Genomic DNA, 12,122 nt, shown 5'->3' with positions numbered 1-12,122 from the left:
CTACTCACACCACATCAGCAGCTGAACGAACAAATGCATGACCCACTCATGTTGTTGCACTGGTCCATGTGCACAGTGTTAACTCTGAATAGTTTCAGCTGTGTGGTTGCAGACACAAACTACTCATTAAGTGAACATTTTTCCCTAGTTGGTTTAAACTTTGTAAGTACAATAATATACACCAAGACATACAAATACAAAAGTGTCGTGAGAAAAATGAATGAGAAACTGTAGAGTCATTTCGAAAACCCACTGTGCATTTATGATAGAATATGGAGATATAAAGAAGCACTCATCAAAGAAAACGTTAAAAATAGAAAAGAAGGCTAAAAGAGAAATGAAGGAAAGATCCAAAAGGTCACATTAAGCAGCTTTCATACTGTATGCTTGATATTTTCTCTATAAAGACTTTATAGGAGGCAGAGTTTTATCTACGGCAGCCAGAGACAGCTTGATCTTTAAAGGAGCAGTTTGATTTGTTTGGTCGTGCAGCAACAAAATTTGTTTTCTCTTTGAGAAGAAATTGGTGTTTTGAGACTTGCAGGGGTTTTTCTGCAGGATCCTTGGAGTCTTTTTCAATATTGCATTGCTAATGTTGCAGAAAGCAAAACCTCTGTGATATTTACATACAGTTTAATATGTGTTAATTTGAGAACTGGTGTTGAAGTGTTAGACAGTAATTATGCTTATGGTGCCGCTATCATGGTTCTGGATTCTTTTGGTCTCATTTTTATTTAGTAATCTTTTCTTTCTTTCTTTCTTTTTCTTTTAATACACTACCTGTGTTTATTTAACAAGTCAGTCCCCAGTATATACAGTATGTGGACAAAAGTGCAGGGCCACTTACATATTACATCTACAGGATCTGCTCATCCATGGAAACCATGCCATGAAGCGCCTGGCATACAGTTTTTGTGCTGATGTTAATCCCAGAGAAGATTTGGAGCACTGCAGTGTTTGAGTCAGCAGAGTGTTGGCAACTTTTACACATTATGCATCTCAGCAGATAACACTCTGTAACTTTACATAGTCTTTGCAATACTACTACTTTGGACCTAAGTTTTGGACTAAAGATCTAGATTGTACTCTTCTTCCTGGTGTCCTGGAATTGAGTCCCCTCCCTTTGTGAAGTTTTCCAGTCATGATGTACGACCTCAGCTGGAAGGCTGCTAATATGACTGTAAACATGACTACAAACTGAAAAATCCTAACTTCATAAAAACAAAAAACCCACAGGCGAGCTTTTAAACTCCCAGAGGACCGAGCAACAAGGCGCACAGGCAGAGAGCAAAACACTGAAATATTCATGAAAACTAAACAGTGCAGCAATTTCAGGGGATATTTAGAAGGAGGGTAAAGCTGTCGCGTCATCACAGTGATTAATTAGGAAGGGACACAGCTTGTTAAGATAAATCTATGCTGTACTTAATTAGATGACAGAAAGTGGATTATCTCAGAGGAAAGCCCTAGAAATGCATCTTTAGGGACTCAAGTGAAGACAGCAAATCAGGAAGTTTTCCTGACTTTATTAAAGTAAAATTCTTACCATAATAACAAAAAACAAAAAACAGCCTAGAATACATCTGTAACCTAAATGTCCTGCATGGACTACAAACCTTGTGCCCTGATAACGATGTAGATGATTTCATGTTTTTTCTCTTTGGTAAGGGTTCATTAAGAAGCAAGGCTGGGTCTGATTTCAGATAGATTTAAATGGACTAAAATGAGTGTGATTCAGAAAGAAAAAAAATCTAAAAAGTTTATTTGAACTCAACACACAACTACTGATCACAAATTTCAACACATTAATCTCTAGGATCAGAAAAAACAACAGGCAGAAACCACAAAAAAACTGACACTGAAATGTGATGCAACTAAAGTCAAGCCTTGAGATGGGATTATTTTCTAAAACACTTTTGTGGCACAAGTCCACAAGTCTTGTGGACTTGGAGAAGGCATTCGACCGTGTCCCTCGGGGTGTCCTGTGGGAGGTGTTGCGGGAGTATGGGGTGTCTGGCCCATTGCTACGGGCCATTCGATCCCTATACAACCGTTGTAAGAGCTTGGTTTGCATTGCCGGCAATAAGTCGGACTCGTTCCCGGTGGGTGATGGGCTCCGCCAGGGCTGCCCTTTGTCTCCGGTTCTGTTCATAATTTTTATGGACAGGATTTCTAGGCGCAGCCAAGTGGCGGAGGGCTTTCGCTTTGGTGGCCTCAGAATCTCATCTCTGATTTTTGCGGATGATGTGGTTCTGTTGGCTTCATCGGGTGAGGGCCTCCAGCTCGCACTGGAACGGTTCGCAGCCGAGTGTGAAGCAGCGGGAATGAGGATCAGCACCTCCAAATCTGAGGCCATGGTTCTCAGCCGGAAAAGGGTGGAGTGCCCACTCCGGGTCGGGGATGAGTTCCTGCCCCAAGTGGAGGAGTTCAAGTATCTCGGGGTCTTGTTCGCGAGTGATGGGAGAAGGGAGATGGAGATCGACAGATGGGGCTGCAGCTGCAGTAATGCAGACGCTGCACCGGTCCGTCGTGGTGAAGAGGGAGCTGAGTGTAAAAGCGAAGCTCTCAATTTACCGGTCGATCTACGTCCCTACCCTCACCTATGGCCACGAGCTGTGGGTAGTGACCGAAAGAACGAGATCGCGGATACAAGCGGTAGAAATGAGCTTCCTCCGAAGGGTGGCTGGCCTCTCCCTTAGAGATAGGGTGAGAAGTTCGGCCATCCGGGAGGGGCTCAGAGTAGAGCAGCTGCTGCTCCACATCGAAAGGAGCCAGCTGAGGTGGTTCGGGCATCTGACAAGGATGCCCCCTGGGCGCCTCCTGGGTGAGGTGTTCCAGGCATGTCCCACTGGGAGGAGGCCCCGGGGCAGACCCAGGACACGCTGGAGAGATTATATCTCTCGGCTGGCCTGGGAACGCCTTGGTGTTCCCCCGGATAAGCTGGAGGAGGTGGCTGGGGAGAGGGAGGTCTGGGCCTCTTTGCTTAGGCTGCTGCCCCCGCGACCCGGCCTCGGATAAAGCGGATGAAGATGGATGGATGGATGGACTTTTGTGGCATCATTTTTAAGTTTTTGATTAACTATTATTTAATCTTAAATAAAAGAGAAACTAAGAAGATCTTAACTTCTTGCTTTAATTTTTGCCACATGAGACTGTGGCAGGTTTAGTTCATGGAAACACTTAATTCGTAAGACATGTTTTTTTCGAATGAATGCACTTTTTTCCCCCAAAGTTTTGGAATTATATTGTTAAATAATTGTGATCTCAATACTGACCAAAAAAATGTGGGAAAAGCTTGATTTTCAGAATTGTTGTACACTCGCTGGCCACTTTGTTACACCTGCATACCTGTTCAATTGCTTGTTAACAAAAACGTCAAATCAGCCAATCACATGGCAGCAACTCAATGCATTTAGACATGTACACATTTTCAGTTCAACCTAAACTTCAAACTGAGCATCATAATGACGAAGAAAGGTGATTTGGGTTTGTGGCATGGTTGTTGGTATTTCAGAAAGCGCTGATCTGCTGGGATTTTCCCATACAACCATCTCTAGGGTTTGCAGTGAATGGTCTGAAAAAGACAAAATATCCAGTGAGCGCCAGTTCTTTGGATGAAGATGCCTTGTTGGTGTCAGAGGTCAGAAGACAATGAGCAGAATGCTTCTAGCTTGATAGGAAGGTAAAAGTAACTCAAACAACCACTCGTTACACCCAGACTGGGTGGCACTCCTGTCAGCTAAGAACAGAAAACTTGCCTGGTCTGTTGAGTCTCGATTTCTGCTACAACATTTGGATGGCATAAACAATATGAAAGCATGGATCCTGCCTGCCTTGTATCAATGAATACCAAGTGAACATTGTTTAAATTTCACAGCTTAATGGGAATATTTGTTCATCCCACTATAACCATAGTGTACCCATCTTCTGATGCCTGCTTCCAACAGGATAACACACCATGTCACAAATCATCTCAAACTGTTTTTTTCCCCTGATTTCTTCAGCAGACAAACCAGCAGCAACTGTACAATCCCATCATGTCAATATGGACTCAGATCTCTCAGGACTGTTTTCAGCATCCTGCTGGATCTATGCCATGAAGCACTGAGGCAATTCTGAAGGCACAAAGGGGGTCTGTGAAAGAGCCTGAAATGCCAACCTTATTTTTTCCTCATGTTGTTGCTGTGCAGGTCAAAGCAATCATTTCTTTTACTGATTTAAAAAAGATACACAACAGACATGCACACTGTCACAATCTTATATGTGCCTATCTGTCAATGTGACATCATGCATTCAGACTTGCGCTGTAACAAAAGAGATAAATGTCAGACAGCTGCTGTAACGCTTCACATGCGTTCAGATACTGTTGGATTAAAGGAAAAGGGTGCAGTGTGTTATGTAAGATAATGTTGAAGGGTGGATGCAAGAACTGCCCATTCAGGGTGATTCGGGTGAATTCACACTGTTCATCTGTGACCCAGCAGGTGGCGCTGTGCTCTCAGCAGAATCTGAGTAAAAGGAGGTCAACTCTAAAGGGTAGAGCTAGCTCGCTACATGTTTCCTGATGGTCTCTGGACACACACACACACACACACACACACACACACACACACACACACACACACACACACACAGTATGAATTTTCATTTTTCATCTCCCTGTTTTTTTTATCAGTGTTGCTTTCTCTTCACAGATTCGGTTTCATCTCTTTCCTTCATGCTGTGACATCACAGATCGCCCACCAACAGGAAGATTACCTTAAAATTCACCTTATTTCTACACCCACTCTTCTAAACATCTTCTCCAGTTTTCTCTTTTAGCTTTTATACCACATCTCAGTCTCTGTTATCTATCTTCCTCACATCCCCTCAGCCTCTTTTTTTTATTTTCCTCCTATACATACATTCATCACTTACAATTCACCCAACATCTCACTTGACCTCTCTTGCCTACAGTATCTTCACTGCATGTCATCAGTAATACAACTCTCCCTCTTCATCTGCAGTAATAAAAAAAAAAAAACCACACGCACACATTTCCTACCACTAATGAGGTCCTTTAACCCCTTTCATCAATTCTTGGCGGTCTAAATGTCTTTGATCCACATCTATACATCAACTCTGATCTGTGCTCAGAGTTCTTCGACTGAGTAACTTCTAATTTACAGCATACTTAAGGACTCAGAGGATTTATGCTTTAAAGGAGGCAATAATTTATATTTCTTTTTGTTTTATCACCATGCTTGAATTCTCAACTTTATTCAGTGTATAGAGAGTTTAGCTGAATGCCTCATGTTATGAGACTTCAATTGGATGAAGTTGCAGTTTGTCAGGGTTGAATCTGGTGGTGAATCACCCTCTGAAGTTCTTTAGTTTCACATTGGAGAACAGAAAAGCTGCAGCAGTGTGATGATAATCCTTGACACTCACCATACAATATAATTTATAGATTAGAAATGATTACAAGTTGTATTTTATTACAGGAATGATTCACTGTAGGACTAAAATTGCTTTTGGGTTAATTTGCTCATGTCAGGTTTAAAGGACTTCCTCCAGTGGAGTTAATTCCCATAGACTCGTGTGTTAAAAGTCCCATGGGGGTGGGGGTGGGGGGGTACTTATTAAGCTCACTGATCTTAACCTTTTGACTGTTTGTGGTGTTGGAGCCTTTTGGAACATTTTTCATACAATTAATAGTGTCTGAGAAATAATATGGTCTACTTAGCTTGTCTCTTACTTAGCACTAAGTAGCTGTGTTTTGAATGCTCAATTTAAGCAGAATACCTAAATATATACCAGTCTCTTTAACATCTAAAGGTGCAAATATGGTCACTTTTGACTCCAAAACCACTGAAAAAGGTGAATCAAAACACCACTTGATTGAGTCAAGGTGAACAGGTCTAGATCTGATTTGCCGTGGATGATATCGTGGCAAAGTTCAGCTGGTGAATTAAAACAGCCAATGTTAGCATGGAAGACCAGGATCTGAGACACGGCCTGGAGCTTTTCATGAATAGATTTCACATTGATTGGACTGGCTAAGTGCATATGTAGGTCCACATGGGTGGCACTTCAAGACCCAGATGATGTACTCTTTATGTTCATAAAATATAGTAGGAAACATCCATTTCTCGCCCTCAAATGTCACCATCATATCAAAGTAGCAGAAAGTGAGGGGCTATCAAAGAGCCTTTAACAGTAGAATAAGTCACCACTGCCAATGCTAACTACTTAGCTAACAGTGGAATTTTTATTTTGCAAGCTTTAAGGTAACAAGTGAGGCACTTTCCAGTGTTCATGTGTGTTAGATTGGCATTGTAGGTCTGTACAACAGGTTTCTCTTAGAAGAATATAATTTTGCACTCTGCATGTTTTCATTCTGTTTTCTGTGACGTGGCCCTTTAAGGCTTTATCTACATCAGTATGACCCTGCTTTACAATATCAGGGGCACTAGCAACACACAGGCCATGCTGAGTATACGTAAAGGATTCAATATATTTGGGATTTACAGTTCGGAAGTGTTTTTTTGGATGTTTGAAATAGTACATTTCATGGAGTTGACATGTCATGATTTTTTTGTAAAAATTTGTTTGTGTAGTTGGACTTCAGCCTTAAACTCCAGGTAGGATATTGGTGACACAGGAGATATATAGAAGGTTTCTATTTTTGGACTGAACAGCTCATGTACAGTGATGTTTAGATGAAGAGAGCAGACTTTACATTTACTGTCTGTGTGAAGAAGACGTGCTGACGGTGCAGGCAGCACAGATCCATTGTTATATGACAGTTTCATTAATTTAGAATCAGCTGTCTCATACTTCCAAGACAGGTCTGGGCGTTGTTCCTTAATTAAATTGATTCCATATACAGATGTGAGAGTGTGAGAGTGTGGATAAAGGCACATTACAGCTTCTACACGTGTAATCCGGAGCGCTATACTGTGCTGGCGTTTGTGTTTCTATTTTGCCAGCCTTTGATTCATGGATTATCATTTCTTTTTGTGATCTGTTTGTGTTTTGGAGACTGAATACATTATTTCCAGATGACTGCAGCACAGGTAAATATTGCAGGTGCACTCATTGCTTGAAGCTTGCAGTAAATCTCTCATGGTGCCGCCGCTTACGGTTAGGCAGTTTCGTTACGCACTGTTGTGCTCAGCGCAGTGATTTAAAATTTATGACACGCACAATGTGATTGGCTGGGAAGAAAATAACTCGTTACACTTTATACTCCATTCCACCTGGCCAAAAAGGAATAAAGGAAGTCTATGCTTTAAGTGTCTCATTATGAAGTAGTGACTGCACTGCATGAACAAACAGGAAACCCACTTTTTTTTTTAAAGACTCCCCAAATGTGAAAAAGAGCATTTGTCTAAAAAACAAAGTTAAATCTGTAGAAGAGATCTGACTGTTGCCTCTACTGTTATTTTCCCCAGAGACACCCAGTCTGTTTATTAGGATATAGTGGGATATACTTTAATGCTCGCACTTGACCCTGGCAACGCAGAATGACATCATCTACGATGAATAGGCTGACCTGCACTCAGAATCTGTTAAGTGTTACTCGTCTGCAGCTGTACAGCTGTTTAAAGGCATATAGTTTTTAAAATGTGTACATACAGTATCTGAAGGGCGGAGATCTTGTCTTTGAGCAGTTCCTGGGCTTTGTTGAAATCTGACAGCATGTTCTGCGTCTCCCTGCTGTGGACGGCGCTCAGCTCGGCTAGCTCCCGCTCGTGTCTCTTTGTCAGCTCCTGCTCATGAGCCCTGAGGAACGAGAAGAAGAGTCAGCCGACAATTTGAAATAGCATTTAAGATTTTTTTGCATGCAGTGTCCAACTCACTAAAATACTGCCATCACACCAAATGTGAGATGAAGTTTTCACACTGCCTTCTTAAACACAGAGTCTATGCAATGAGACAAACTGACACAAATTTGCACCGGGCGATGTGAACGGAGCCAAATCTGCATTTGTACTATTTAAAATATAAAACCCATCAGCCGGGATTCTCCTGAAGCTACAGACAATCAGAAATGAAGGACAATCTTGCTGATGCCATTAAGGAGCAGCTGGAGCCGCTTCAGCTTTGCAGGACTTTCTGGCAACTTCTGAAATTATTTTACCTTAACTTAATTCCCACTATCAGTTGTGTTCCATGGATTCGATTTTAATAGAGAGTATTTTCTGGTGTATGAAAACTTGCCAGTAGTAGAAACAGCAAACAGTGAATCAACAGTCGACCTTTGAATCATAAGAGCCAACATCCTGTGGCCACAGCAGAGGTTCAAGACAAGTTTAGCTGTTTGCTGGCAGACATAGGATGTAGATAAGTGCACTTGTGGTTTTCTTGTCTCTCAGTATTGATAACTTGGGTTTGCACTGGCTATGTTTAGTGTCCGGGTGGGATGTGCCAGAGATACTGTGGCTCGAGAGTGCTAACCACTGGCCCACCATCACCATAGACATCAAATAACCATGACCTAAATAGGAGGAATAGGAGGACTCTGCCAATGCTGACTGGGTGGCAGGTGTTAAACTCATACACAGTTCTGGTTTCTGGTCTACAGGGATACAGCACACTGAGGAAGTAACTGTCTCTTCCTGTTTTTGTAGGTTTTTTTGGCATATTTGTCAACACTTACATGTCTCAGATCATCAAACAAGTCTTAATATTAGACAAAGATAACCTGAACAAACAGACATTTTCTTTGATGATCTGAAGCATGAAAACGTGCCAAGAAGGGTAGAGCGCAGATACTTTTTAAATGGTATTATAGATGCTTAGTCTCACCAACGGTGATGAAAAACACATTACTTGCAATATTTTAGCTCCGTCTAACGTGATTCCGCTTTTTGACTCAAACCCAACCCAAATATCAGATCGGTGCGCCCCTACAGCACCTCAGAGCTGTTGCCAATTAAAAGAATCATGATAATGACCGAAAAAACAATTAATTATAATTGCATTATATCGCACTGTTCACTTTTAATTAACAAAAATATTAAGTATATCCCATGTTTCACATCACATCATGTTTCACTTTGCTTGATCACAATTTAAGCTCTGGGATAAAGTGCTGTTTGCTGTAACTCAGAGGTAATAGATTTATTTTTACTCTTTAATATGTGAGGTTGCACTTTAAGACTTAATCAGGTCCTGCAGACTCTCTCTCTCGCTTTGTATTTTTCTCCCAGGACGGGCAAAACATAATGGATTGCTCCAGGGAAATGTTAGTGAGATAAGAAAATCCAGAGACGGATGCACGGAATGAATTCCTAGAACATAATTTCATGACAAACACATAATTAATTTAAAATCATAATGAAACTGACATGTATGAATATTTAATAAAAAATACTGCAAAACATGCGCACAGCAATATTTGAAGACCTGGACAAGGGGCAGGATGATAAAAGAGGATAATGAAATGAGGGGAATAAGAAAACAAAACAAAACGAGTTGATGAAAGCGAGGAGGACGATGGAGGGAGAAACATGGATGCCCGTCTGCCTCTCATTCTGACTGGGCCAACTCTCCCCGAGGGGCGCACGTCTTATCTCCCGCTCTCTGCTTCCTCTTTATTTATTTATCAGTCTATTTTTATCCCCGTGACCAGGATTCAGACGGGGCGTTACGTAACAGGAGAAGAAATGGGCTGCGCATGGGTCTGACAGCAGAGAGCGATGACGTGCATATATAAAGGCAAGCGGCACACAAATTAACAGATAATAATAATGCACCACGGGCGCATTTAAAAATACAGTGTGATGGATGCTAATGAGTAGCCGGACCACATTACTCATATAGCACTTTAAAAATTCATGCCATGCCGCAGGGACAACACGATTATAGCCCACATTTTGCATTACCCAAAATAATCTTCATGTCTTCTAATCAATGGGCTCCTGACACTGGTCGAGAGACAGAGGCAGACTAAAGAGCAGGATTTGCTTCTTTCGGGCTTTTCTTTCCTCCCTTTTATCTTTTGGTGTATTTTCATCACTCAGGCTCGGACAGAGAGGGATTGCAGAAACTATCGTCATCCAAATATAATAAGAGAATTCAAATTCAGACACATGTGCCGATGACAGGCCCACTGCGGGCGTTTTTGTGTGTTCTAGGCGACAGCGTGTACACGCCAAAGCTATCCTGAAATGTCACTGACAGTGTGGTGCTAATGTTTTTAAAGGAATAGTGTGACATTTTCGGGAAGGCAGCTTTTCTTTTTTTTTTGCTTTAAATGCCACAGTCAGCATCATCTCAGATGGGTTTTTTTTGCATGGATTAAAGAAATAAGATGTGACGTCTTTAGTTTTTTCCCCAAGAAACAAACTGTTTAATGTTGCTGTTTACTGCTCTGAGCTAAAAGTCTAGATCAGCATTTTAGGAAATATGCTTATTTACTTCTTTAATATGAATATATTAGGACATTCTATTGCTTACTTATGAAGTTGAAAATTGCAGTTAGTTCAGATTAGCATGAAGAAAGCAACATCTAGCTTGGCTTTCCCCAAACTTCAAAAACACAAAAACTGGTATTGCCCTCAAATAAAGCAGATTTAACCAAAAGATGTATGCATTACGAAATGTGCAGAATGTGCAAACACATCATAACAGAAAACATTAATAGGCAGGATGGCGGTTCAGGTCTACTCTGGACATTTCTCTGTCCAGCATGTTCTCCCTGTACTTGCAGGGTTTCCTGTGTGCTCTAACTTTCTGTCACAGAGCAAAACCAAACATGTTAGGTCAGGATCCAGCCACACATGCCTAGAGACTAGGGCTGCCACAAACGATTATTTTGATAGTCGACTAGTCACCGATTATTTTTGCGATTAGTCACTAATCAGATCATGTATCCATTGGACGTAAAACGTACAGCTTATTGCACCAGCATGCATCTGCTCTTATATAACTATCATTAGCTTACAGCTTTAAGTGTTTAAGGTATGTGCTAACTAAAAATAAAGACAAGATGATAGTTTATTAAATGTAAATGAAATTTGCAGATTGTTTCCGTGGAATTTAATAAACTCAGCCATCTGCTCCTTGCTATCTAAAATATAACAGGACACCGGAGTATATTCTCCAGCATCTCACACTTCTGATAATCAGCTGTCTGCTTGACATTTATTCAGCTGTGTAAAAACTATAACTTTAATCTCAGCCAAACCGATTTACTCAGGAACAAATAAAATACTAAAAAAAGCCAAACAATAACATTTTTAAGTTATCTAAGTGACTTATATATGTTTAACCTGAGTAGCGAAAGACGGCGGTGAGTTTGAAAACGATTTGCCGGGAGTCCGGTGTTCTCGCCGGCTCTAGTAAGCCTTGAACCCCGGCTCGCTATCAAGCTGGTGGGTAACAGACGTCTCCGAAAACGTCGGAGCGCTTTTGAAAATATGTGGTGTCTTGATAAACTGAACAGATATTTCAAGTTTACACAGCTACATTCTCGCCCGAAAATATGTTAAATGTTTATTTTGTGACCCAGAAAATAAACGTTTGCCGCCACTGTTGGACACTGAGCAGGGCCGTGCTATGAATTCTGGGATAGGTTGGGCCCTGAAGCAACCAATCCTTCAAATCTGGGGAAGGGCACATTTGTTGGCCACATTTGTCGGAGTCTTAGAATTTGGACAGTCTTCGTCGTGTCGCTGTAACATAATCGGCCTACAAATGCGGGCACAAGAGGATGCGCTTCCAGAATTTGGACACAGCTGCGATACCGGACACTGCTTCTTCTTCTTCGGGGTTTAACGTCAACTGTCACATGTCAGTTGCGGTGGTAAGATCTAACTTTTTCTTCGAAGGTAAACCTAACTTTCTGCTAGTAGTTGGCATCCATGCTAACCACCAGTAACCACAGCAGACAGCTAATGACCAAATCAACTGCAAGGAGGTTTTTGAAGCAGAATTGTCTTTGTGATTGATTTCACATTACAACATCCAGCAAACACTCGACTGGTCTCTAGGTCTGTGCGTCTGAGGTATGTTATATGTGGGTGTATTAATGAATGCGCCTGAAGTGGTTTGAGTACTAAGAAAGACTAGAAAACCACAATATGAATAAATGCCAACCCACATAACATAAATGTCAAGCTTCTAAGACTGAT

At 41.4% G+C, this 12,122-nt stretch overlaps 1 protein-coding gene across 5 annotated transcripts in view; it reads right to left on the bottom strand.

The window, feature by feature from the left end:
• The window catches only part of fam184ab (family with sequence similarity 184 member Ab), a 206,115-nt gene that overhangs the window by 18,282 nt on the left and 175,711 nt on the right, over positions 1-12,122 (bottom strand). For all 5 annotated transcript variants that reach the window (XM_040018045.1, XM_040018043.1, XM_040018042.1 and 2 more), the window contains one exon: positions 7,621-7,767. In XM_040018045.1, the coding sequence (XP_039873979.1) occupies positions 7,621-7,767 (147 nt within the window). The remainder of the gene's footprint in view (positions 1-7,620; positions 7,768-12,122) is intronic.

Source organism: Simochromis diagramma, unplaced genomic scaffold (genome assembly GCF_900408965.1).
Source record: "Simochromis diagramma unplaced genomic scaffold, fSimDia1.1 OVJJ01000802.1, whole genome shotgun sequence".
In the NCBI taxonomy this organism is placed as follows: domain Eukaryota; kingdom Metazoa; phylum Chordata; class Actinopteri; order Cichliformes; family Cichlidae; genus Simochromis; species Simochromis diagramma.
This window is presented reverse-complemented; position numbering and strand designations above follow the sequence as displayed.